Genomic DNA, 27,611 nt, shown 5'->3' with positions numbered 1-27,611 from the left:
GCGGGCTGAGGGCGCCACCTGGCGGCGACGGTGGAACCCGCCTGGCTCCAGCTCTGCCCCGGCCGGTTGGAGCCACGGGCAACGTTAAAATTAACAATTTTCGATGTGCTTTTCACCTGTCAGCAGGGACACCTCCCACTAGAGCAGGTTGCTCCAAGCCCCATCCAGCCTGGCCTTGAACACCTCCAGGGATGGGGCAGCCACAGCTTCTCTGGGCAACCTGTGCCAGTGTTTCACCACCTCATAGAAAAGAACTTCTTCCTGAGATCTCATCTAAATCTCCCCTCTTTTAGTTTAAAACCATCCCTCCTTGAGTCAAGCCTGAGCTGTGATTTCTCAAGGGAGAGGAATGCAGGGTTATGGCTCGTTAGGAAGGGTGACTGCCACGCTGGGGACGGCAACTTTTTAAGAAACCTGGCCTTTTTGGCCAACAGCAAGAAGGTGTCAGTACTCACATGTCACAGGCATAAACTACTTTTTTTTTTTTTTCTTTTTTTCCATCCAATGAATCCCTTGGAAACAACTACCCTTTTGGATCAAAACCAGAACAACATCCATCTTCTCCCCACCATTCATACACTCACCGCTGAGCCTCCTCTAGACATCTCTGAGAGCACCCACAGCAAAGATGATCGAATGTCTTCTCCTGTCAGAGGGTTTCTGACACAACAGCTCTGTTTCCAAACCCAAAAATCATTCCGCTTTTTTGCAGATTCAAAACACAGCTGAGTGATCTTATCCTAAAACCTGTAAAGATCCAGAGACAAGTCAATCTGTTCTCGCTTTATGTTCATGTAACAAAGATTTAATAGACCAAGGACGAATATTTCTTTGAAGAAATGACTCTGTGTTTTATATATCCTTTTAGTTGTTTTAGCCCTTTACAAATGTCACCCATTTGTAAATATGCAAGATGACAGAATTGTTCCAAGATAAGATATATGTCTAAATCTGAAGAATAATGAAACAGTAATGCTAATATTAGATACTTTGCAAGCATAAAAGGATTTCAGTTATCCAGCAGATAGTTACTTTATTCATTTTTAGTCATACAAACAAGAAGTCCAAACAGAAGTGTCAGTACACTGAGATACAAATAAAAATTTCCCACATTAAATATAAATATTAAAAAAATATCAGAACAATTGCAATTTATTAGCACAATTCATGTTCTTGATAAAACAGACGCACGTTTTAGGTTTCCTTTTTCTTATTCTGTTCCTCTTCTTTCCGTTTCTCCCAATAACACTTGAGAATGTCATTTAGCTGCTGCTCACACTGGCTTCCATGTTGCAATCCATTTTCCCATCCTAAAAGCAGCAATAAACAGGATAATGACATCTCCCCTTTACAGCATCCATCACGCAATTAGGCTGTGGTGATGCGAACATCCATTTCCCCCGAGCCTATCAAATAGCTGTAATATTTCTGCTTGGAAAAATGTTCTTCCTCAGAGTTTGACCACTAACAAGGTGCCTCTTTTGATGGCAACTAAGCAGGTAAATGAAATAATTACTCCTTTGGCACCTATTCTTGCAGTGATCTGTTGATCAGTGATCACAGGAACCACGGGGCGTCCTGGGGAGTCAGATTCAGCCAGAGTTTACTGGAATGTTCTGGGGAGATTTGGACACTGTTCCATCTCTCACTTCTCTAGTTCAAAGAAAGTCACCACGGAAGAATTTATGATGAAATGTAATTAACACACTGAGATATGAGCTGTGCTGTTTCAAAGGGGACTAATTCAAGTGCCAACTTGGAACTCTGCCCTCTCTCTCCCAATATGCACATACCCCGGAGAGGAGGGAGATGCACAGAACTAGGGGGCTGTTCAGGCATTTTAAACCCCTCCTGGCAAAGCTGCCAGGGGTAGAGACAGGCACCATAAGGTTTTTTGCTTTGTTTTTCTTACGCAGCATTAGCTTTCAAATATGTAAACGCTCAGTTGCAGTAGATGTCACAGCAAATATGTGCAACTGTAAAAAACTCATTTTCAAAAACTATTTCCCTCTGTGGTCCAATAAAACACACACCTGTATTCACAAGAGAGTGACCTTTAAACAAATCGATCAGGAATTACTTGGTAGAGTTAACTGATCTCCAATGGCGTCGTTATTTTTCTGTCACCTCAACATTTGTCTACCAAAACCAACGAGCCCCTAGTTGCAGAAAGACCCTATGCATTTTTCTTTAAGTGCTACCTCTTCAGAAATACTGCTGTAAAGAAGAATTTGTTTATAACTGGTTTCTGCAAACATGCAGCTTGCACACTTGCAAATACTTGCATTTTCCTGCAATATACTATTTTTATATGTAATAAATACACTGCTTTATATAGTATGCATACTGTATACTTTCTATATCATATAGTATATATACACTATAATATAATAAAGGGTATTATACATAGTTTCATTAAAGGAGGCAAGCTGCATGGTTTCAAAAATACAGAAAGAGAAAACGTTACCTTTGCAGTGATGAATCACTCTTCCCCACAGTCTGTTCTTACTTAAACAGGCCAGATTTCCAACAATCAACAAGTGCCTCTTTGCTCGCGTTAGTGCAACATTCATTCTCTTTTCCGAGTCTATGAACCCAATTTGCCTCGTTCTTACACAGGACAAAACAACGATCTCCTTCTCAGCTCCCTGGAACGCGTCCACAGTGGACACCTGGACAGCTTTGGTTTCCACAGCCTCAGCGTGGATGCCACCAAGCAGATCGTGAATCTGTAGGCACATGAACACGGAGGGTGATGGGTTATGGCCACTCACAGGCAATCACTCGTCTCCAGCAACTGCACCCAACAAATCTGAGCCTGCACCAGAAGAGAATTGAGAACACGCAGGGAGCAGCGTGAGTCCAACCTCAGCTGATCACCTGGAGACCTCACCTGGAGCACTGTGTGCAGGTCTGGAGCCCTCAATATAAGAAGGACATGGACCTGATGGAGTGGGTCCAGAGGAGGGCCACAAGGATGATCAGGGGGATGGAGCACCTCTGCTATGAGGACAGGCTGAGGGAGCTGGGGTTGTTCAGCCTGGAGAAGAGGAGGCTCCAGGGAGACCTAATAGCAGCCTTCCAGTACCTGAGGGGGCCTACAGGAAGGCTGGGGAGAGCCTGTTTACAAAGGCCTGTAGTGACAGGATGAGGGGAAATGGCTTCAAGCTGGAGGGGAACAGATTTAGACTGGAGATTAGGAGAGGGTTCTTCCCTGTGAGGGTGGTGGAGCACTGGAGCAGGTTGCCCAGGGAGGTGGTTGAGGCCCCTTCCCTGGAGATATTCAAGGTGAGGCTCGATGAGGCCCTGGGCAACCTGGTCTAGTTGGGGGTGTCCCTGCTGACTGTGGGGAGGCCGGACTAGATGGCCTTTGGAGATCCCTTCTGTCCTGGACGATTCTATGATTCTATGATCACGGGAAAACACTGTGCCACGAACCTGCATTTGACCAACCCCTGGTGCATTCACTCCGTGTGGCGAGCGCTGCTTTCGCTCACTGGTCACAGCAGCCCCCGTCACCTCAGCTGCCCGCGTGAGGGGCAACTCCAGCCTCGCCGAGCAGATGCCTCTGTTACCTCTTCTTGTCACACCTACCAGTTTGTAACGGCCCCTAATTAATTTATGAAATTGGTGCACTATTCAATTTGCCAATTTTCGGAGTGTGCATGTGGAAAGAAAACAAGTGGAAAGATTTTTATTTTTTTTTAACCATAGGTTTGAATTGAAAGATTTTGACTAATTTTAGAGGATAAAATACAGTGCGTTGTTGTTTTGCAGTTGGTTTTTTTTAAGAAGAGAAATTATGGTAGTCCAGTTTACCTATCCAGCATTTGCTTCTCACTTGTAGTTGACTCCTCCTAATTGAAATGGAGCCTATGTTTAGAATAAACAAAATACATTTAAGGAAATTGTTTTATTGATGACAGATCATACAAACCTTACACATCTGTGATTTATAAAGAGTAATCACACCAATTGCTGATCCTTCAATTCCACTGGCAATCAGGGCCTGGAGGAGCTTGACTGTGAAATGAACTTCTGCCATGTTGTAAAAGCTGTTGTCTCTTTCAATCTGGAAACAGGGAAGAAGATTTCCAAGTTCACTCTCACAAACAGCAGAACGCAAACAGAAATAAAACGGAGGAAAAACTACGATATTGATCTTTTATATAACAAATGTTTAAAAACTTACTTGCTCTACCCCATTAACACTATAAAAACATAGTGTTGGAAGCCAATCCAATAAAGGCCTTCTGTCTTCCTCAGAAACACCGTCTATCAGATGTCCTTCATAGAACAGCTCGTTGGCTATGGCACTAATAGCAGGGTGACATCGGTACTGTGTCCGAAGAAGTATTGGTTTATGTCCCTAAAGAATTATGATATAGAAAGTGTGGCTAGGAAAATTATTTTGCAATGCCAGCTAGGACAAACAAGAAAGAAGTAAGCTGGGTTAACCTTCATATAGTCACTTTAACACAATTACTGTAGCCTCTGATTCTTCTACCTGGATTGAAAACTGCACATAAAGATCAGGAGGCAGAATCTGTCATTGTTTATCAATCCATTCTTGTCTTATGCTTGTTACGCTTACAAATTTCCATGCATTGTGAAAACAACATTCACAGAGAAATGCTCTAGAATGGAATCTTCTTAATTAAAAACCAGGCTGAAACAATGACTCTCTGAGATCTAAACCAGAACTCTTTTAGTGACTTCAGTGGACCTACAGTTTCACCCTCTGTCTTGTCTAAGGATGCAGTCAGTAGCACATACCATTAAGCAAAGCCGGTCAAAGAGAGTCTGCTCCAATCCCTTTTCATGAACACTCTCAGACCCTTGAATAGTTGGTGGTAATTGCTTGGGGTCCCCAACAAGGACTAGCTTTTCACACTGAAACCTAAGTAAGAATGTTAAAAAAATAAGGAAAAGAGTTCTAAAAAGGATGTCAAACTACTCATAATAAAAGTGTGTGCTGTGTTTGGATATCACACATTGCTTTCCACCAGGCTCCCTCCTCCATCACCCTCTTTCCACAGTCAAAATAACAGGGTGACTCAAGGAAGGCACCTAAGAGCAGGCCTCAAATTTAAATTACTCTGGTTGCTTTCTAAGGTGAAACATCAGAGTTCATATTCTTAAAAAGACATGCAAGTTTGGCAATTATTAGAGGCTGTGTCACTGCTAACCAGAAGTTATTTCTCTGCTGAAGCACAAAAGGAAAGCTGTACCTTGCAATAGGAAGGAGAGAAGCAGGTTCAGTCATCTGACTGCACTCATCCAGCATCACCACGGGGAACTTCAGAGTATTCAGGCAAGGGAATGGGCAGGCAGCACATGTCACTCCAACCACTTTAACCTGTGTTATTAGTGAGGGCAAGAAGTCAAATCATTTAATAGCTAATCTCTGTGAGGCACATGACTATAGCTTCGGCAGTAGAATACAGCTAAATTAATTTTTAGCATTTCTACTGCATGCTGTGTCATACTCACTGGGTCTCAAAAAATTATATTCTAACTTCTATTAAAAGGCACTGTGTGTGCATATTCTAACTTCTATTAAAAGGCACTGTGTGTGTGCACGGAGATGGATCCAAGGCTACTATTTCTTATGCTTGGGGTGTTTATATGTTAGAATCATTCCCAGATCCACGTATTTTAAGACCAGACCCACTCTGGTACAGAGAGAGTTCAGATTACAAAATCCTCCAAAAACTGCTGAGCCCCAAGTGGCAAAAGTGGTGGCAACAACCACTAGGAATAAGCACAAGAAAGAAATTACTTAGATCTGCTTTGTCATTGCTCTACAACAAGCTGGGATTTTTTGGGTGTAGGACTGAAGAGAAAAGGCAAATAACTGGAAAGACTAGAAACTGAGAAGATTTTTTCTACAGGAAGTAGTAATCTTAAAAGGCATATACTTTGATAAAAATTTGCTTAAAATATATTTGACATCTTCTTGGCAGTTGATACTCAACTCAAGGATAGATATACCTCAGTCCTTATCTTTTTACCTTTATGACTATACAAATCTTAGTTTCAAGGTGACAGTGCAGTTGAGCTGTGCTCAGAAATTGTTCTTTCCCCACCTTGTAAACTAGACTGGTAACACTAAATCAGATGGCAATAAAATTCAAAAAGGTTTTCTGTCTCATGTCACTAAACAGGAACTGCAAGTGCAATTCAGAGGAGTCATACACAGATAAGACACTAAGCTATACCTGGGGAATCAAACCCATCCTAATCCTAACATTTGGGTTTTTTTTCAAATCTTTAAGAGCGTGGCAGGTGTGAGAGGGGATTCCCAGTTCCCGTTTGCTGGGCCTTGTGGATAAGGCATAGAGAATCTCCAGTTCCCCATCCCCTCACTGTGACCGTACCTGTTGCAGTATAGTTTTATTGGTCCCCAGTTTATGTTGCTCAATACTCTTCCTTACGTATATTTTTTCAACCGGAGTCAAGTCTTCTTTCATGAGAGCAAGCAGCTCTTTTAACTGCTCATTTTCATTTCCTGAGCCAGCATGCAAACTTCAAAAAGATTTTATAACATGAATTACAATGACTGAAAACAACAATGCTTTTGGTGCTCAGTGAACACCCAATATAGACAAATGATCCTACTTTACACATAAGAATGTAGTAGCCTATCCCAAATCCAGCTGAGATAGACAAGTATAATACCTGCTATAAACCAGAACTTTATCCCACCAGCTCAGACTCTACCACTCCAACCAGAGACCTCCATGTAGTAAATGACTTCTCCAAGTACACGGCTGATTTCAGGGTGAAGTAGAACTGAGAAGTTTTTCGTTCTTGTACCATTTTATACCCGTGCTATGCTACTGACAGCAAGGAATGGAAATCTAATCATTATTCATCTTGAACTTTACTTCATTCTCTCAAATTGTGTTGAAAGTACTATGTAGATTGCTTGCTTTTAAGGAAAGGAACAAACCCCAGAACGCTACAGCAGAGGTAACTTGGGTTAGTACAGAATTCATGAGTTGTTACCGTTAATTGTCTGAAGATTAATTTTACAATTACTTCCTGCTAATTCTTATCACTACAGCAGTACACACCTATTTCTGTTTTGCATTTCTTCCTTGTGTAAACTCCCAAATCTGTTGCTGCCATTATTTCCTTCTCCTCTACTACTTTCCGTTTAAAAGCATGAACTCTATCCAGCAACAAGTGACATTCCCAAATCAAGGTAAAACTTCTCCACTGTGCAGAGGGCAGGGAAAAACCCTGAGACAGGCATATTACATTTGAATGACTTCAAAATAGTAATTTTTACAGTATGCATACTATCGTGAATCTTAGAACCACCTCAGATCCCTCAAAGATTAAGATTCTTACCTATGGGGAAGAATTGCTTTGGTGATTTTCCTAATACTTCCCACTCTGATAAAATCCTCAAATCCGAGATCAAGTAGACTTCAAAGGAAAAGAGATGATACATGTTACAGAAATGTAAAAAGAAATTTTGAAAAATTTAAAAGAGGTTCTAAAAAGGCTAAGAGACACATCAGAACACCAAAGACCACAAACTTCTGCGATTAATCAGAGGAAGTAACTCGGGTCACAATTCAAGTCAACCCAAGTAAATTACCTCATCATGATTTGTCTCAAAAACGCTTAATGCATTTACGATTCTACTCCCATTAATAATCTTCCATTTGTACTTTCTCTTCCTTCCCTTATCCTTCCAAACCATGAGTTTCATTTCGTATTAGCTTCAACTGAAGCTTCCCAAGTCTGACACTCTCTGTATCTCCTTATCCATCCCTCCTTCCCCTACCCCTGCTGCTACTTCCCAAAGCTTCCTGAGCAATCCTACTGGCTGTCATGATGGATCACAATGGTAAATTTGATGAGAAGAGCCCAATATTAGTCTCACTTAAATTTGCACAGCTAGCCTTACACACTCCTTTAGCATATGCTTACTGTGCAAAGGAACAATGGTAAAATGAAAGCTCCTGTGGAAATACCAACACAATTAATTTTACCATTTAAATACATTATTGTTTTTAGAACAATACTCTGTAAAAATCTCAGTAACATACCCCAGCAGTATCCTGTCAACTGCAACGTTAGTGGAAGAAGCAATCAGAAGCTTCCATGGAGTTGGCCTTGGACCCTCTGTAGCTTCACTGCTTTCAAAGAGCTGCACCAGGAACAAGATCACAACAGAGAGCAGATAGCTCTTTCCAGCTCCAAAAACACCTGATAATTTGGAAGAAAAAAACAGTCACAAGCAGAAACTCTCTAGACAGCACAGTTTTAATCAATTGGTATAACTTGTTTATCTTTTGAAATAGTACGCTGTGATTCCTGCTTGCTTCACCAGCTCTAAGTATCCAAGGGCAACCAACTGGCTTCACTTCATATTTATTACCTGCATTAAGTTTACAAAAAAACTACAGAAGAGGAAAAGCGAAGGTATCTTTCCTAAATTTTCTGGTTAAACACACACATTACTTCCTAAGGAGTCTCATCAATACATTGCACATCCCTCATACCATGTCCTCAGATACAGAATAAGGAATTTCAGAGGTTATTATTTTGGAATGACTAGTAATTCTAAATAAATTAATGTGCCAGACAGCCTAACAAAAGCTCAGACAATTTAAGTCTAGTAGTATCTGTACTAAGAGTGTCATTATTGTAATGTATTTACTTTGATAGGATCTGAAAGCTTATGTTTATGATAACTGCTTCCCAATACTGATTTAAAAAAAAAAAAAATCAAGTCTTTGAACTGTTACTAGCCTTTTGGTACATGCTGAAAAGTGGTAAAATAAAGATAGAGGGAAGTATAAAATAGCAAGCTAACGGCTATAATAAAAAAAAAAAAAATTATGATAATTTAGCAAAGCTGTTGCATGACAAAAATTGTTTTTCATATGAAAAGAAGACACAAAGTATCTCTGATTTTGTACATAGATCTTGCTAGGAAAATCCTCCAAAAGGCAGGATGCAATTTCAAGGATTAAAAGCTCTGTGCTGATAAATTGGATGTTACAATGTCAAGGTCATTATCAAAGGGTCTCATCCTAAAAAAGAATTTCCAAGAAATGCATGAAGCAGGCAAGGGCAGCAGCATCACAAAAGAGTTTAAAAGGATATTCCATACACAGAGGCAGTTTATTCGAGCTCATCTTTCGTGCCCCATCAAAAATAAGTCAACATTTACCTAGACATGAGAATCTCCCTTTAAATCTGCATGGAATCATGAATATATGATTAGGGAAACAAGTCGACTGTTTCATCACTGAGAGAATTTAGGGACATTTCACTAACACTTGCGTTAGATATTAATTATCATTTTTGCAAAGATACAATAGCAGCAAATTTGACAATTGTTTACTACATACCACGTATGATCGTGATAGGGAAGTTCTGATGTTCTTCCTCTGGTTTGGTATTTCCACATGAGGTCATCATCTGAGCTATCTGAATCAGTGACGTAGCTTGATCGGGGTTCAGCGAGAATGCTTGGATCATCTTTTCAGCTAGTGCCATGGCCACCTCTGCGCTGACCGGTCCATGCATCATTGTGGGCTTCAGGCTGATGGCAGGTGGAATGAACTTTCTTCTGTTGACTCTCTTAGTAGTATTTTCAGAATCAAAATTCCTAAATAAAAATACAATGGTCAAAAGTTGCAGTATTAATACTGCATATGTATAATTTGTATCTCACGGTTCCGATATTCTTACTCACCTGACATTAAAATGCTGAGGCTTTATGATTAAGGACCAACATAATTACAAGTTGCTGCCCCCTGCACCCCAACATACACCTGAGCTGTATATTCCTGCTCCCTATCGCTTCCCCAGGTGAAAGCTGGATCATATGAAACAGGCTTTTGCGGTTTATCATTCCTGCTGTGGTCTAACGCTTTCAGTCTGACTTACTGCCAGGCAGCAAGACTGACAGAATTAAGAGCAGCAGAAAAAGTCAGTCAGAGGTAGTAAGGATTCATTTAATTACTTGTTTTAGGCAGTGAATCGCAGGCAATCTTGGAAATTGTGGTTGGACTCCATGACCTCAAAGGTCCCTTCCAACCATGAATATTCTGTGATTCTGTGATTACTCCAATCATCCAAAAATATTTTATCTTTAGGTTTTGTATCAAGTGACTCTAAAAATATGGAAGGAAAACCAATTCCATGGAACTGCTGTGAAGCACATACATTAACTTAATACAGATCAGTCAGCGACTGTACTATCAGGCTACTGGTCAGAATAAGGCCCAATATTAATCTCTAGGTTGTAAAACATGGGCTGCAGGGAAGTTTTCAGAAAAAAGAAAAAACAGTTAGAATCCCTGGCTTAGAATTAAGCAACGGATACATTTTCATTTCAATACAAATGAAAATTGCAATGTCAACAGTTCATTCCTGGCACTGTTTTTCTGATCTTAGTTTTCCTCATCCACTTTTTAATAGGATAAACCCAATGGTATTCTTGTTGGTATTTCTTTTTTCTGTACCTATTGACATATTGTATGTTCACAGTATCACTGAAACACTTACATTTCATTACAGTAATGAAAACTTACATTTTTAGTAGATATGGTATTAGTGGTAACGTAGATGGATTGAAGTGCTCCTCCATATTTCTTAAAGATGTAAGCTCACCACTAGCATTACCAACCAGCAAGGCATGAACACACGCTGAAAAGGCCACAGAAAAATACAATCAGAAAAAAACCCTAAATTAGCCAATATTTCAAATCAGCTAGATAAATTAATTAAAAAAAGCCAAAAGAGTAACTAGCCTCCTGTAACAGAAACCAAATTAACCCAATTACCATCTCTGACTGAATATTATAGATGAGTAGAGATCTATTAGCCCTTCTTTTCAAGGTGCATTATTTTAAAGTATTTGTGATTCCAACATTAGAAGCCTTCTGGAAAGGAAGCTTAGATAACAATTATTACTCATTTTAAAAACACTTGAGGCGTTTAGGAGTTGAATTTTCTAAGTAAACCATCTGTATCACAATAGCTAAACAGATATTTTCTTAAGAAAGACAATACAGGAACATAACCCCTCCAACCGGGCAGACCCAAGTTCCACCTAACCTATTTCCAAAGTATACAAAAGTGGATGCCTAGAGAGAGTATAGAACAGAACAACTATTCAATTGTATCTTTCTGAACTCACTGCCAGCTTCCTATGGTGGTTTCCCCCAATTCTGAATTATGTGGTATACAACTTACTATTTGATCTCCAGTTTGAGGGGCAGTAGCCTTTCAGTGGTAGTAATTCTACTTCATTGTTGGAGGATGGTCCAAAGAAGGCACTACTTGCAATGAAAGTATCAACGGGATCAAAGTTCAGAGTCTTTGAAACAACCCAAATATCATCTGTAAAAAAATAGAGAGTTCTCATAGGCTTCTTCTACTGCTGTCTTTTAGAAGAAAATTAAGTTGGACAAAATAGGCCAGCATTTCCTGCTGTAAATTAAACTACTAATAACATGAAAGTAAAGAATATCAGAAAGTACTAAATAAGTGTTGGTTCCTGTCTAAAATAATGAATACATAACTTGCAATTCTTCTAGTACTTAATGTTTGAAATTGATGGTAATTGTCAAGTTGTCTCTGGGTGCACTTAACAGCATTTGACAGATCTGAAGTATTATCAATTTTGAGAGTATATGGAACAAATCACCGAAGTTTACTACTAATCTAGTTAACACTCTTTTGCCAAAGAATAGCAAGTACTGAAATAAACATACATTTTCCCTTCCCTTTCAAACCCAACACATGCTGGAGCCTGCAACTGCTCTATTTGGCACACCTGTAGCGGCTCACAACGCTATTCCTACACCATATATTCCAGAGCACAGCAAGGGAGATTTCAAATTTAGGAGCAATAATGGTGCAATATATTTGCCTGTAGCAAAAATGATCAAAAAATTGTCATACACAAATAAAAGTTTTCCCTAGGCAGAGCCTCAGAATTTAAAGTTACAAACCCCTGGTTTGTCAGAACATTTCAGAGTCTGTACATAAAGTGTGCACAAATAACATTTGTTTCTGCCTTATTCCCTTTATATCATTTTCAACAGCAAAGTGAACAATCTATGAAGATATGGGTACCAATTCAAAAATCACTGAAGTGAAATGAACTATCGAGACTCTAGATTACAAATTAAATCTTTAAAAGGCACAACGTGACACGGACAATTTTTCTGATGCTTAAGATTTGTTTACCTTTGCTATAGAGAGAATAATGCTCCTTTCTGCTTAGTTTGAGGTATAATTTGTTTTTGGAATCAGCTTCAAATCTGGCAGGTGTATTCATAAATTTCTTGAACTTACTACACCTCTGTGTTTGCATTTCAAAGGCTTTCCTGTTAAATTGTAATTTTAAGAAAAAGTATGTAAGCAATTGGCACATTTTGAATTCACCACCAAAAATAAGAAAGCTCCTCAGATTAGACCAAATTATACAACATTGATCTTGGTGGCCGTTCAACATCTTACATTAGCAAGTTTTAAATACATTTATCTTGACTGCAAAATAATTCTCTCATATTCAGCCATAAGCAAATAGTTTTCCCTACGATTAAGCAGTATAGAATAACCTTCGATACAACTTTTAACACTAAAATTAGAATCACTAAGGGAATAAATCAAATTCCCTTATGAAAGATTAAATGAACAGCAATTCAAATGCAACAATCAGAAGGGATTCCATTAAGCAATTGATCAAGTAAGCAGTTTTGATTCTTGCTGAAAAGAGTGCCGACCTGAAATGTCATTGCTGTGAATATTATTCCTTCACTAATTTGGCTTTTGCATTTCTACATTGAATTGGAGCCTCTTTAAACACAGTTAGTGAAAGAGACTGTTAAATGCTACTGGAATATTCATCAACCCTGCAATTCACATAGCACCTGTGAAAAGTACATCGCGTTTCAGAGTACCTCACCAAAAGCTGGCATCCCTCATAGAGAGAAATCTTTTGACTTCTGAGGTAAGCCCCAATACTTTTTATATCATGAAGCACTACACTAGGTCTGGATTTTATCTGTGCAGGGTTCACGTCCTCTATCCACTTGAAAAACGAACACCGCTCAGCTTTAGGGGCATCACAGGCATAAAACAAGCGACCCTAGGAAGGGAGAGGGGGGAAAATAAAACCATTAGCATATTAAAACAAACAAGCAAAAAAAAAAGTTAAGCAATGGACCATTACTCCCTGCTATAGGAACAATCAGATAAACATCTGTGTTTGGCTGAAAAACTCAAGTGTGTGCCCAGAAGTCTCAGCTTCTGAAGCCAGTGTGCGTAATCATACCTTACAGAAATCCCATATAACCCACACAATTACAAAATCAGGTCTTTCTCTCCATGTATATAAAGCTGTTTCTGTATGGATAAAACTATTACATCAACAATTTGGGACACTTGATTATCTTGAAAGTGATTTCTATGAAACATCACTTCAACCTGCAACTCTAAATCACACAGAATTGCCCTGTAACTGTTCACGCCATAGGGCTTACACCCCAAACAAACACCCCAAACTGTAAACAAACAAGGAATAAACAGCACCTTGTTTTGACCTTCTTTTTTAACCGTAACAAGCTTAGCAGGATGCATGTGATTGCAGAGTAGGACGCAGCTTTCTTTGCTCTCACTTTGCCCATCTTTCAATGAAGTGTAAAATGATATATCCACTTTTGAAAGAGCATTGTGTAATCTTTGTGACAACTCAAATAGCATTATGTTTAATTGCTCTTGACATAGAAAGGAGAATAAAAGAGTAATTAGCACAACCTTAAAATGGTTACACAAGTACAAAAAAAATTCAAATACGTTTTCCCTTGAAACTTTCAATCCCAAATCTAAATCAAAACATTTAATGAGTCCTAAAAGAAACCATATGACCTAAAAAATTAATATATTGCATATGAAGTTATTTTTTTCTAACTGCCTTACTTTCAGTCACATCTAAGTATGAGACTCCAAATGATCCAAACACTAAATAATCATACGTTAATAAATCCACCCCAAAACCTTAAATAGGAATCTAAAGACTAGTAAACAGGCATAAGGTTACACAGTTAAACAGAAGAGTATTCGTCATTTGGTGTCTTTGCATTTTTGCGTATAGACTGAATATATTTGGGGGTATATATCCAAAACCAAATCCACACAGGGATTTCAACAGATGATGTTGATGATCTCTCTCTCCCTCTCACCCTGCTTTTGAAACTTCAGAAATACATAGTTTAAAAATGACAGCATTTGACATAGCGTGGTGTTAGACGTACCTGTCAGAGCGGCTTTAAAAATCTGTTTGTAGTGAACATAAGACTGAAACACAGTTGGTATGGAAATCTTTCGTTTAGGAAGATCAGTGAATTTTACTTTATCCACATTAGGAAAAGACAACTCAGAAATTGTTATGGCCTAAAAAAACCAGAAGAATAAATCATTAAAGCTTGCAAAACCCCTGAATGAAACAAGTTTGAAATAAACAGCTACAGCACATATTATGCCAAAACCTATCAAATTTTGTTCTTTTTTTCCTTTTTTTTTTTAGATATATTGTGCTCTCATTAATAAGTACAACTAAACAGAAAAAATTCAGGGCCTCATTCTGCAACCAGAAGTTTCAAGATGAAGACTAGCAAAATAGAAATCCCATTCACCAGAAATGGTTGCAGACTTCGTTAACTGTAAGTACAGGAGCATGAAATCAATAGGACTGCCAACAGGAATAAAATTAAATACACCTGGAGGTACAGCATAGAGAGCTTGGACTGCCATTTGGGATATACCATGAAGTTCAAATTTGCCCCTTGACAAACAGCCTGTGTTTATGGTAACACAGCTAATGCCTTCAAAGGCTTATGAGTAAATGATGTAATTTAGAGTCATGTTTTCAGCCCTAGCTGTGGGGACGGAGCACACAAAACTCATTTTTAACCACATTTCTGCACAGAAATAAATCCAACAGATGAAATTATAATAAAGGTCATAGAAAGAAGACAACCAGACTAGAGAGCTTTGGGGAAAGTGTGAATTCCACAAGCTACCACTGTGCCCACCATCCCAGCCAGTCCCGAGGAGCTTCTTCCACCCAGCTACACTGCAATGGGCATCATCATGATAACCCTCTTCAGAAGCTTTTTAAAATCCTATATAGATGGATTATACATATATATGTATGTGTGTGTACACACAGCATATACCAGTGTGCATATGAAACATACTAGTTATTTCCACACCTCTATTTCACATGAAATTTATCGTACAAAGGTTGTTAAAGAACTAGAGAACACAGCACACTAAGTTTGTCTCAAAAAAAAAAAAAAAAAGAAAAATCTAACATTTTCATTAACTCTCGAACATAGCCATTTGACAACCTTTAAAACCTGACATGTGGTTGGTTTTGTTGGTTTTTTCCAATTTACTCCACTTGTTTAAGACAGTCTACTGGTCACAAAGAGCTGTGCTAAATTTTTAGGTGCTTATTCAATGCCATAATTACTTTTCCACAATTAAAACTGAAGAAATTTAAAATATTTCAAAAATCAGAGACTATGCTCTGAAGCAAGATATGGGTGTTCATTAAAACGATGCTGATTTCACAATTAAGAAAAACACTTCTTGACAATACATTCTTACCAATTATAAATAATAAAACAGCCCGACAGCTTTTACTTCATCTTCCTGCCACCAATGTTAATATTAAAAATCTAAATCTGGCACTCTGTGTGCCAAGAAATTACCTTTACAAAGGATTAGTCACAGCACTTAAAAAAAATCTATTAGCAGCTGCTGTTCTGTAGCTGAGACTCTTGTGTTACTACGTATGTAAAAACATTTCATCCAATCGTACTGATAATATCTTGCAGGAAATCAGATAAATGCAGTTACTTTGTCCAGAAAAATGTGTTTGTCACTTATAACCGTATTTGCTTGAACAGTTACACACCTGGCCGTCTCCTGTTACACCGTGGCAGCTCAGATGACTTAACACCTTTTGTGTTGCTTCAGCCAAAGGTGTCTGACTTAAGTGCAGAGAAAGTAACTTCCTCTCTGAAATCAAATCTTGGTTGTGGGTATTTGCACAGCATTCACCCAGCGTGCTCTTTGCTGTCAGCAGAGGTGCCGAGCCGGGAGCACTTTTATCCACAGCCCTGCTCTCTCCTGTGTCACCCAGCAACATTCCAAGGACGCTCTCAGCGCAGGTGTCATCGGTCACTTCCCCATCATTGCTGTTTTGAGTTATCAAGTCACCCTGAGCACTGTTTTGATATTTTAGCCACTTGCTTTGTCTGGATTGTGAACTCGCATTAGGGAACGCCGCTTCTACGGATTTTCTTTGTCTGTCTTCTGTATCCTCTGCAAACACTGGGGTTTCATAATTTCTGTCCTCAGGGCCAAAAGCACTAATAGGAAATACCGCTGACTTATTGCTTAAATGGACAAAAGATTGCTGGACCTCCTCACTGTCAGTGGGATAGACTGTGTCAGGAATGGTCTCAGTGGCAGGAAGAGTGACAAATGGAGCTCGTGTTCTAACTGTGGGTTTGACTCTTGAGAGGTTGCTTTCCTCCGTATGGCTGCATCTCTCCTGTCCTGTGGGGCAAACACATCTTACAGGCAACTTGTAGCACTTACGGGTGGCACATTAACTCCACTTGTACAAAAAACTAGGATAAGGAAAGAATTCCAAATTCTTCCTTTTACATCCTGTCTTCTATCGGCAAGCTCTTTGTATCATGCCTATGCGGCACCACGTGAAATTTCCACAGGATATGAGGGATTTCAACAGTAATTCTTTTAATACTTAAATCCCTATATTCAGAGCACATTTCTGTAGACACTCTACTTGTCTAAAAGAAAACGTTTGGTAGAAATTAGTTAAACATTGTGTTTTAGAGGTCATTAATCTGATATTCTTGGTAAGTCAGTGACAGTTGCCAACTGGAAAACACATAGCTTAATATTTGTTCCTTTTTCCAGAAAGATCACCCACAAAACTGTGTAAATTAATATTAACCAATGTAGATAAATAGGCTTCTAGTACCACAAGCATCTTTTGGACTAAATTCACTATTAATAAAAGAAATGAGAGTCATTGTTAGGTGTCAGCTGGAAGTGGGTCATGAATATGGAATAAAACTAAAAGCAGGAAAATAAATGAAAACATTAATATGACTTAGAAGCTTAACTTACAGCCTTTTTTCCCCCCCAAAACTAGAAGGTTGTTTCGCTTTATGAAATTAAATCATTCTACTGAAGTCTCTTTTAGGAGAATATAATTGGTGGTGGGAGGCATGGAATTCAAGGCAATTCAGCTGATTTGGAAAACACTGTTTAAAATCACGCTTAAAAAAATAACACACACTCCTATGAAAAACACGTGACAAACAAGAACTCTGTTGTTACCCAGACATATCTCAGTGTATTTCAGCACCCAGGGTAACTGGCTATTATGGCACAACTCACTGTGCTTCAAAAAGCCTCAGAGATTTTCCAGCAAAAATATTGTAAAGTACAATTATAAACTATAATTGCTTACTGAAAAAAATATCTGAAAGTTCTGGTTCATTTGGCAAAATCCCATGTATCTGGGGCTCCTGGATGTCTCCAATAGATTCCTCACTTCCTGAAGGTGGAGAAATTGTAAAGTCTGGATCAAGTGAGGAAATCTGTTCTACTGATGGAATCGCCTACAGATGAAGAATTAAAATGTCAAGTGAAAGACTGGTAAAAATTTTGATTATAACTCTTTTGTCACTATTCTCTCTCTCATCATTCTAAACAATTGAAACGCCTCTCAGAATTAAGATAAAACAGTTTCAAAAATAATAAATTGCTGCTATGAACACACAGGAAATAAAGCTCAAAAGAGCAAGAACAGACAGTCAGTTCACACCTCGTCTGGTTCCCATGAAGTCCAGTGCCTGGGTCTCAAATCAGAACGTGAAGGTGAGTCTGACACTGTCCATGGTGGAACTTCAGAGCACACATTCAATGCCAACACTAGGAAAAATATGGGAAGGACAGAAGTCATGGAGAATAATTGTTCTGAGGCCTATCACTGCCATTCTACTTTTACTTTCACTTACGGGACTGATCTGTTCTTGACTCTATAATAACATTAGAATTCTTTTGAAAATTCTCTTCTCTGATGAAGTTGAGATCATCCTCATGAAGACTTCTTGAACCTGGAGACTTGAGCAAAAAGGTATAAGCAAAAACTTGTTAGAAATTAAAGTGTTTATCCTCTATATAAGTATTATCTTTGCATGAATCTTATTTCTAAGTATCTTATTCTAGATCATATTTCTAGATATAATTCTTTAGTATCCCTAGTCCATTCTGGAAGTAAAAAAATGAAATATCAGTTTCCTTTCATTATTTTAAATACTGAAATATATACTGCATTAGAAAAATTTTCTATCTTTAACACACTGCACATCATGTTTCTTTGCACCCAGGAGAAACAGAATCATAATCCAAGACAGAAAGTTTGCCCTTGCTTTGGAACCCTCTAACAATTATATACCAAAATTCAAATCCAGTTGAGGTGAATACTCTACTGCTGACACCAGGAAACAGTAATTACATTTTGCAAATGCCTAGTCCTATGACAAAGATGAGTAAAACTACTTTTAATCACAAAGCACTATGTTCAGTTCTTAGCAATTTTGATGATTGCAGTATTCTAAAAGTGAACTCTCTTTTGTCCCACATTTACAGGATAGTATCTTGCTTAGTAAGAATAACTTTGAAAAGAGTTTTTACCTGTCTGAAGTCAGAAAGGACATAACTGTGTGAAAACAGGGGTGACAAAAAGCTCTCAGCTGCAAACTCCATATTATTTGGGTACTGCTGCCATCCTAGCTGTGAGCAGGGAGCTCTCAACATTATCTCACCAGCTGCTGATCCCTTTACTTGGTGCCCTTGAAACGCAACAGGCTACGCGATATATTGGAGTTATCATTAACTGAAAATAACTATCTACAGCCAATAAAGGTACTTCTCATACATACAACAAAAATACAGTTGGAAACTCTGGCAGAGAAAAAAAATATCTACGCTTTTCTCTTTCTTTCTGTTGCATTTCTGCAACTCAGCAGCAAGAAAGTTTTTGCACAAATCTCTCAACAGAAAATTGATATCCTGATGTAGTATGTTTAGTCTTATTTTTGTATTATAAAATTTGAGTTCAAAACTCTCAGTGGAAAACTACCCACAGGCAAATGTACTAAAAAGTGGTGAGAAGCCCATTATGAGAATGGTTAAATATTAGGACTTCTTTTAATATATTGCAAATAGTAAGCCATTGAATAGACATTTAAGAAACACTGTTCCATAGAAATTGTACCTTTAGTTGGCACTCAGATGTTCTAGGGTCAATTTGGGCCACTGCTATGGGTAGAATACATGCTTCTGTTTTCTGTGATAAATTGTCCACACAGTTGGGCTGCATAGAAAAGTGTCAAAAGCTAATTAGTCTAACAACTTAATAACCATTTAAAGTGAAAAGCTAAGATATATCTTGTACTTATACAAGAGAAAGCATTTTAAATTACGGCCTTTTTATTTGGAAGCCAGAACGATCCATGATAGGATAAGAAATTACATTTGCTTTTCAAATGGGACAGTAAAAAGAGAATAATTTAATTTAAAATCTTTCTTTCACTTTGGATGGGTTGAAAAAGACTAATAGCATTGGACAAAAAAAAAACCAATATGAAACATCAAGCACAAACAAATTTGCCAGTATATTTCAACCCAAGTGCTAAAATTCCTAAAGAAGCCATGCATTCAAAAAGATAGTGAAAGAAAGAAAAAAAAATGGTAAAAGATGGGGTAGGGAAGGAATATTCCAGACATACTAATGTGATAATAAACGTAAGTAAATATTACAATTCACATTAAGTTTCTTGTCATACATGTAGCCTCCTGAACATTCTTGGCAATAGGGTCTGCAAGAGGTCATCTTCTGTTTACTATCAGCTGCTTAGTCGATGCCTCCAAGCAATTTCTAGCTCTACCTCCATAGCTTTATGAAACAGGAATTTTATTCAAGAAGCCTGGTGGAAAAGGAATTTATCTTGTACAGATAGATATATGCAGTCAAAAATTGGTTACCATAAGGCTGGAAGAATCAAAGTATGAACAGGAAGATGCCTGCATACTTTCTGAGTAAGGCATTTCTGTAAAATCTTTTATAGCTACAAGAGATGGAAAAGCATAATAAGTTACAGCAGTAGTAATTTTCTTTACATGAAAGTATATGAATATTTTGCAAACCTTACCCATGCAAATAATCGCACAGTTAGGATTTAAGTGAACTAAAGCAAACAAAGATGCAGACCCAGAGCCCACACTGTTGCTTTAAACACTAAAAAAATGCATGATGGAACATTCATAACACATCACTCCAAAAGTATTATTTCTGAATATGAATTGTCTGGCAGGAGAAATAACAGCATAGAAGTTAAATATGTACAGCCATAGAGAATTTTAAAACAGAAGCTGACCTAACCTTCATCTTTCACAAGGGGTTCAAACATCTCTTTAGAAGTCTCTGCTTCATATAATATACTATTATTTTCCTCCATCTTTTGTAAGCTTTCTAATGCTGTGCTATGTTGTGTCAAAGCTCTCAGAAGGGCAATATTGTTTACCAAATCAGGAAGATCTGATGAATTTTCAGCCATTGCCGTGCCTTTCAGGCAATCCATTCCTATTCTTTCACCTTTGCAGGCTTCAGAAAAGGCATTTATGGTCCCTACATTTTCAAACTCAGTTTCACCTATTGCTGTTTCCTCTGGAGATGAATTGTCTTTTCCTAAAGGACAGACAAAACTTCTGGAAGTTAGAGCATCTTCCTCACTTGAAATGCCAAATACCTTTTTATGGTCTTCTGCAATATATTGGAATGAGCCAGAGCTAGGATCTGATTTTTGTGACAAAGCCAGCAAAGGACTACTTGGTTTAATGTCATCACACTCAGTACCCCAGAAGTGTTCTAAATTGCTATCTGGAGATTTTATGCATTCAGGCTGTGTAACATCTTCTTTGGTCCTTTTGCCCATTGCAGAAATCTTTCTGCTGGTAGAAATACATGAAATACTTTCAGTTTTCTCAAACATACTGGTTTCAGGGTGACAGTCATTAACATTTGTGTCACCAGGCAAAAGATTGCTCTTTATCCATGACGTGCCATTAATGGTATGCGCTGCACAGCCATCAGGATCCTTCTTATTGTTTGTGGCTTCAGTACTTAATTGACTTTCATTAATTTCTTTCACTTTGTGTCTATCACTCAAAAGTTCCACTTCGATTCCGATGTGGTTTGCAGAGTTTTCTGCAATTCCCCCTGTATCTGCGACACTGTTGTCACTAAGCTGAGATGGCATACCCTTAGTGGAGTGATTTCCATCGTTCTCTCCATCAAACGTTGAGCATTTGACTTCTTCGTTTTTACTCTGTGTCACTAATTCACAGCAAGAGTGAGGTCTCAGAGCAGCATTTTGTGCTACATCTTCTCCCTTCAAGCAATCCGGACTTTGGGAAAGCACGTCTCCTTCAGTGAACTTATTCATATCTGTTTCACACAGGTCTTCATTGTCTGTGTCATTAAAATCAAAAGCCTCCATTAGATTGAAGTTAACCTTCATAACCTGTTCGTCTGGACTACACTCTTTGCCATGCGTACTTAATTCCTCCTTTACAATTTCAATTTCAGTCAATGTCACATCCCCGGAGAGCTCAGGGTCATCAGGCACTCCTTCTGAGCTTTGCCTCAGCTGAAACTCACTTTGCAACTTCACAGGTGAATTCTCCTTAAGACTCACTGAATGCTCCCTATATCTGGAGAGAGGTTTTTCCAAGGTGATTGGACTTGCTGAACACAAAACGTCACTTGAAGATGGGACAAACTGACTGTCACTCATTCTATTTAAGGTGGATTCAGGCAGGAAGCAACTGTTTGTATGGTAGGGATCTTTTAAGTCTTGACTTAAACTATTTGCCTTTTTGCCACATCTCTGTCCTGGGACTTCTTGATCACAAGGTTGCTCAGCCGAATTTAGAAGCAGTTCAGCATTCCATTCCTTTTTACCGTTTACAGTTTCCTTTGCAAAAGGCAAGTGCTGCATATTCTGAATGAGTCTTTTGGCAGGGTTGCCTGAAAAAGCAGGTAGGATTGTGCTGTTTTGGTTATGTGAACTACCTGAGTTTTCTGATGCCTGAAACCTGGAAAGACACTCTGTGACTTCAGATGTTGTTTGCCCTCTGCATCCTTGTGTTGGTTTAGACTTCAGAAGAGCGAGTATCTGTGCTGTGCTCCTGATGTTGTGTGACGCTGCCCTGCGACCAGCTGCCTGACTACAAGATGTGGTGTGCCCAGCAATTAGGGAAGATTCTGGCTTCACAGTAGACCGATCAGGGTTTTGCTTCTCTGTTTCCTCACACCTGTCAAGAAATGGAGCTGAAAGCAGTGAGGAGAGAGACATGGGTTCTGTATCATTATCCGTACGTGCATCCTCGTGAAAGTCTATAGATAGATTTGGGTTTGCATCCTTCTTGCAAATTGTAGAAAATAATGGAGAGGTAATATAAAAATTGGATGGAAGAGTACCCTGACGCTGCTCAGATAAAGGCAATATTGTTGGGTTTTCTCCATCTTCCATTGTTGATATTTTCTTTTCAACTTGGCGTGGCCCTTGGAAACCCTAAAAGAGAAACTTTAAATTAATTCTACTCAGAAATCAACTTCATATTTTGTAATCAAATGCTGAAAATAGGGAACACTCCATAAAAGATATTCTAATCAAGTAGCACATGACTATTCCACAGGTGTATGGAAATAAGCGATAGCAATCCTGCTACACCAAGCAGCAGATTTATGTATGTTAACAACAGACATAACTTTTGAAACAAAGACATACTGTAAACTTCCTTTTCAAGCCAACAGAGAGATGTCTTGGAGTCAGCACACCAGATTTTACTCCATTTCTATCCATTGCTGGAGTTTCTGCTTTCTTTGGCTGATCTTCAACAGATTTTTCATTCACATTCACCGCTTCAACTGTGATCAAATATCGTTCACTTTCTAAACTATCGCCAGCATTCACCTAGAAAAGAGAAAGCAGCAGTGTGTACAAAATAGTGCTGTAAGGAACAATAACAGTCTTCTAAATAAATACTGTCTTTAAATATTTATATGTAAAAATTTCAAATATTTGCACATGGTATATCACAGTTGCCATATAAATACTTAGATTAAAATATGCATATACTAGAATGCATTAGCACTTAGCTTCAAGTTAAGCTTACATACTTCACTGTGATACTCTGCTTTTACCCAAAAGGAATTAAATTCCATAAATACTCTAATAAATCCTCTATGTTGGTTCTGGAAATATAATAAGCCATGCCAACAAACAGAAGGTCTTTTCACTTTCAATTATTTGCACTACAGCAGTCTTTCATAGGCACAAAAAGAAAAAGTACTATCTTCATTACCAAACAAGAGTTTGAAATGCTTCTCAAAACACAAACCATAATCATAAGAATAAAAAAAAAAATCCAAAAAAATATACCTGAGATTTTATAAAAATACTCTCCAAACATTGTCCTTTATCATCAAACAAGGTAGCCTGCAGTGAAAAAACAGAATTTTAAATAACTAATTTTATTTCACATGTCAACTAGATCGTCACCGACAGTCTAGCAGTAGCAGATGATATTAAATCCAACAGTATTAAACCTGAGCTGTTCACCTTATTTCCACCAGTTCTAATCTTCAGAATTCCATCTTGCCATGTCTTGGATTTTTTCATTTTTTGGTGAGTGTATAATACCTGTTTTAAATGTATAAAATGTTGAAATAATAATAAGTTCAAAAATATTTAAATGATACAGTAGTTATAGTATCTTTTAACTTATTTCAACTTAATTGTACAGTGTTGAAAATCACTTACAGTAAATTCTTGAGAAGCCATTGCTTTGGCAAAGTAGTCATCCAACAGCTTGCTTCAAAAATATTCACATCTTCATATGGTCTGAGAGACAGGGAAATGTTCAGAATCCACCAGTCGTGGATGAAATGTATTGACAAAAAAATAGATGTCAGTTCATTTTTAATTTTTTTTTTCTCTAAAGAAGACAAGACAATGCCGAAACAGTGGTGTATAGCTGATGTAGGCATTTTAAAGAGAAACCGTGAAATTAATCTAACGGAAAGACTACTGGTAAAAACCAGCTTTTTTTATAGGTGCCTTGCTATTTTCTAACTTTCAGGGGAATTCATTTATTTAAATAAATGGCGGGCAACTCTGAAACCTGCAGTGACCATACTGCTATTCAGGAGCTTATTGACTCTGAACTTGGTCATGCATGTTTAATTCATGTTAAAGATAACTGACTCTCAAAATCAGTCACCCATGAAGTCAAACCTCTTTACATATTTAAAGATAGCTCAGTAACTTTTACAACAGCCTTTGACAATGAGACTACAAACAAATCATTATAAAATCAACTAATATCCAGAAACTGTGATTTAGTGCTGTATGTACAGGCTTGTATTAGTTGGTCAATACTGTGATTTGCATCTGGGTTTGGTGAGTTGCACTTGTGAGCTTAGTTCAATCCATTAATAGCACTGCAATAAAATGATCACAAGAAACAAGGCAAGCCTGTCAGCTCCTCTTATGCTCCACATAAATGAGAAACAGTTTATAATAAGAAGGGAGAGATATTCATGTTGTTTCTCTTGGCTGCCACCTTCTTGGTAGTCTCTGGGTGCAAAACTTAAGAAACGTACACCCTTAAAGCACACAGAATTACTGCTAAAAGCAGCTGGATAAACGCCAGCACTCCCTGTAACTCAACATGGAGCGCCATGGGAACAGAGATGAATAGAATCATAGAATGGTTAGAGTTGGAAGGGACCTTAGAGATCACCTAGTTCAACCCCCCTGCCATGGGCAGGGACACCTCCACTATAGCAGGTTGCTCAAAGCCCCATCCAGCCTGGCCTTAAACACTTCCAGGGATGGGACATCCACAGCTTCTCTGGGCAAACTGTGCCAGTGCCTCACGACCCTCACAGTAAAGAATTTCTTCCTAATATCTGATCTACATCCCCCCCCTTTTCCAATTTAAAACCATTACCCCTTGTCCTGTCACTACACTTCCTGACAAAGAGTCCCTCCCCATCTCTCCTGCAGGCTCTCCAACTCCTCTGTAGGCTGCTATAAGGTCTCCCCAGAGCCTCCTCTTCTCCAGGCTGAACCACCCCAGCTCTCTCAGCCTGTCAGGACTGACAGACAGCATTCATAGGAACACAGCTAGCACGCATTCACACTGATTTGCCACATTCACCTTCTCTGCACAGCCCGGACAGGCCCGGTGAGCCCTTTATAACCCATCAGCCATAAGCGTCTCCCTCAACACGGTGGCGTTTGCACCAAGACCGCCTCCCCGGGGCCTTCGCAGACTTAGGACGGGCCACCGCAGAGACAGAAGCTCGCCCCACCACGACACCCGCCACCAGTAACCACCCCCAAGGGCTGTCACTCCGGCTGAGAGACCCTACGATAGACCCCAGCCCTACCCACCTGCCCCGGGTGGATCATAACAGCCGCAGCCGCCTTCCCCTCCCGCCGTTCGAGCTTCCCGCCGCGGCCCTGCCTGACGTCAGAACGCCGCGACGCCCAGGAGGAAGTCACGTGCCCGCGACGCCCAGGCGCGCGCCGCCGCGGCTCTACGCATGCGCGGGCGGCGCCGCGGGGCCTTTTCTCCCTGCGGGGGCCGCGCGTCGTGTCCAGGTTGACGGTGGTGGCGGCGGCGGCGGCGGGAGGGGTCAGGTCCCGCCCTGCGGCGAGAGGTGGACGGTCCGGCTCGGTGTCCCCGCCGTGTGCGGCGGCAGGTCAGTGGTGGGGGACAGCGGGGGCGGCCCAGTGCGAGGACGGCACAGGTAGGGGGCGCTGCGGCCCCTCTCACCGTGCGCATGCGCTGCCTCAGGTGGCGGCCGTTGGGCTGAGGGGGCTGCGCGCGCCGGGCCCCTCAGGCAGAGGGCGGGCGAGAGGGAGCCGTCTCTATAGGGTAGTGTCGCTTTTGACTGCTGCCACTCGTGTCCCTGAACCCGGCCTTGGCCTCGCCCGTTGTGGGGTCCTGCCCCTTTCCCCGTGGCCGGCTCCTGGGTGTCCTTCTCTTCTGCTGCCCGCTTCTCCCCAGATGCGTGGCTCCTTCCTGAGGCGCTCGAACCGGTCGTGCCCCTCAGCGTCTCCCTGGGGCTCCGTGGTGACTTTGCCCCTGGCAGGTCGTGGTGCTGGCTAGGGTGCCTTCGCTCTCGGTCAAGGCCTGGCAGCTGCCGTTGGAGGAGAGGGTCCCGTGGTGATGGGGGGACACAGGGGGAGTGGCTGCTGTTGGGCAAGTGTGTGCACGCTTGCTTCACTATTTTATGCATATAAGGTTCATGGGCCGTTGCAGCAGTAATGCTGAAACCTGCGGTAGTCAGTGCCCGTGCAATTGGCAAGAGTATGGCAGTCAACCTTCTTGGTAACTAGGATTTAGCCAACTGTTACACTGACAAAGATTAAGTTGGGGGTAGAAAAATCTATTTTGCATTGTGTTTCTCCCTTTTGTTTGAATGGTAAAGAAGATGAGGTTCTTCTACAGTTGTGCAGTGCTTCTGGACTAGTCTGAGTGCAGCTGCGAACTGGGCAGCAAAATGTCTTGCTTTTGTACCCATCTCTGTCCTGTTCCCAAGTGCTTAATCCTGCTGCTTCCCTTCATCAGCACCGCTGCTTATTCAGCTCCCTAATGAGTTGGTTTAACCCACCCATCCAGCAGGGAAGGACCAGGAAAAAAAAAAAAAACAAAACCCAAACCACTCAGGGTTGAACTGGCTTACCAGAGGGTGCACTACTCTGAGGGAGAACTGTGTAGCAACTAAGATGAGAGAGCTGGGCTGCCCTTTTGGTGCCAGTGAACTGTTGGTTCATATAGCTGCATCCATCTAACCAGAGTCTCACGCTGTAGGCCAGCATCTTACTAAAAATCCACTTGCTGCCTCCTGTGGTGACAGAGGAAAGGGTAACCGTGTAAGGGCTGCCATGGTGGGGTCTGTCTATGCAGGGGAAACACATTAACACCCATGGCCATCATGTGGAAGCAAAACCTTTTCTGTTTGTGAGCGCGCTGTTTTTGTGACATCTCTTCAATGCTTTAAATGTAGATTTAAAATGATGTATTGGTTTCATTGTTTAAAGGTGGGGAAAAAGCAGGAGATACTCTGATTTTAGGTTAAGAAAATTGTGCTGAGCCCCCTGTATTAACTTCTGTCTTTTCTTAGCTTGTTTTCTGTAGAGTGAAGTTACAGGGCAGGGTGGGAACTTAAACTACTGCTGCTCTGCCTGTGTGTATATTAGAATAAGAATACCCAAGGTGAAGTTCAGAATGTGTCTTGAAAGTAGTTTCAGGCTTACTGAATACTTTTGTTTATTTTGGAGTAAATGTCCAGAAGAGGAAGTGTTGCTGCTGGCTATATGGAAACATTCTCATAGCATAAAAAGTATTTTGAATGATTTTTTTTCTCCTCTCCT

At 39.9% G+C, this 27,611-nt stretch overlaps 2 protein-coding genes across 2 annotated transcripts in view; one reads left to right on the top strand and one right to left on the bottom strand.

Moving 5' to 3' along the window:
• Nucleotides 1-1,016: 1,016 nt before the first annotated feature.
• Nucleotides 1,017-25,677, bottom strand: ZGRF1 (zinc finger, GRF-type containing 1). The gene is made up of 27 exons (XM_014960936.1): nt 25,623-25,677; nt 23,985-24,065; nt 23,784-23,864; nt 23,604-23,660; nt 22,950-23,135; nt 20,907-22,733; nt 19,373-19,471; nt 18,111-18,216; nt 17,918-18,024; nt 17,561-17,711; nt 15,968-16,614; nt 14,298-14,436; nt 13,576-13,760; nt 12,945-13,132; nt 12,229-12,368; nt 11,230-11,376; nt 10,566-10,680; nt 9,378-9,637; nt 8,067-8,226; nt 7,360-7,437; nt 6,381-6,528; nt 5,232-5,359; nt 4,777-4,900; nt 4,193-4,369; nt 3,938-4,072; nt 2,468-2,729; nt 1,017-1,310 (listed from the first exon to the last, which is right to left on the bottom strand). Exons 2-27 carry the CDS (start codon nt 24,003-24,005, stop codon nt 1,195-1,197), a joined length of 5,784 nt encoding a protein of 1,927 aa, XP_014816422.1. The 5' UTR covers nt 24,006-24,065; nt 25,623-25,677; the 3' UTR covers nt 1,017-1,194.
• Nucleotides 25,678-25,766: 89 nt separating this feature from the next.
• LARP7 (La ribonucleoprotein domain family member 7) overlaps nt 25,767-27,611 on the top strand; it is a 28,305-nt gene continuing 26,460 nt past the window's right edge. The window contains exon 1 of the mRNA XM_014960937.1: nt 25,767-25,933. The gene's annotated coding sequence lies outside the window, so the exon portion shown is untranslated. The remainder of the gene's footprint in view (nt 25,934-27,611) is intronic.

The sequence above is a fragment of the Calidris pugnax genome, unplaced genomic scaffold (assembly GCF_001431845.1).
Source record: "Calidris pugnax isolate Ruff unplaced genomic scaffold, ASM143184v1 scaffold573, whole genome shotgun sequence".
Taxonomy (NCBI): domain Eukaryota; kingdom Metazoa; phylum Chordata; class Aves; order Charadriiformes; family Scolopacidae; genus Calidris; species Calidris pugnax.
Note: the sequence above shows the minus strand (reverse complement) of the source record. Positions and strands in the feature narration are given on the sequence as shown.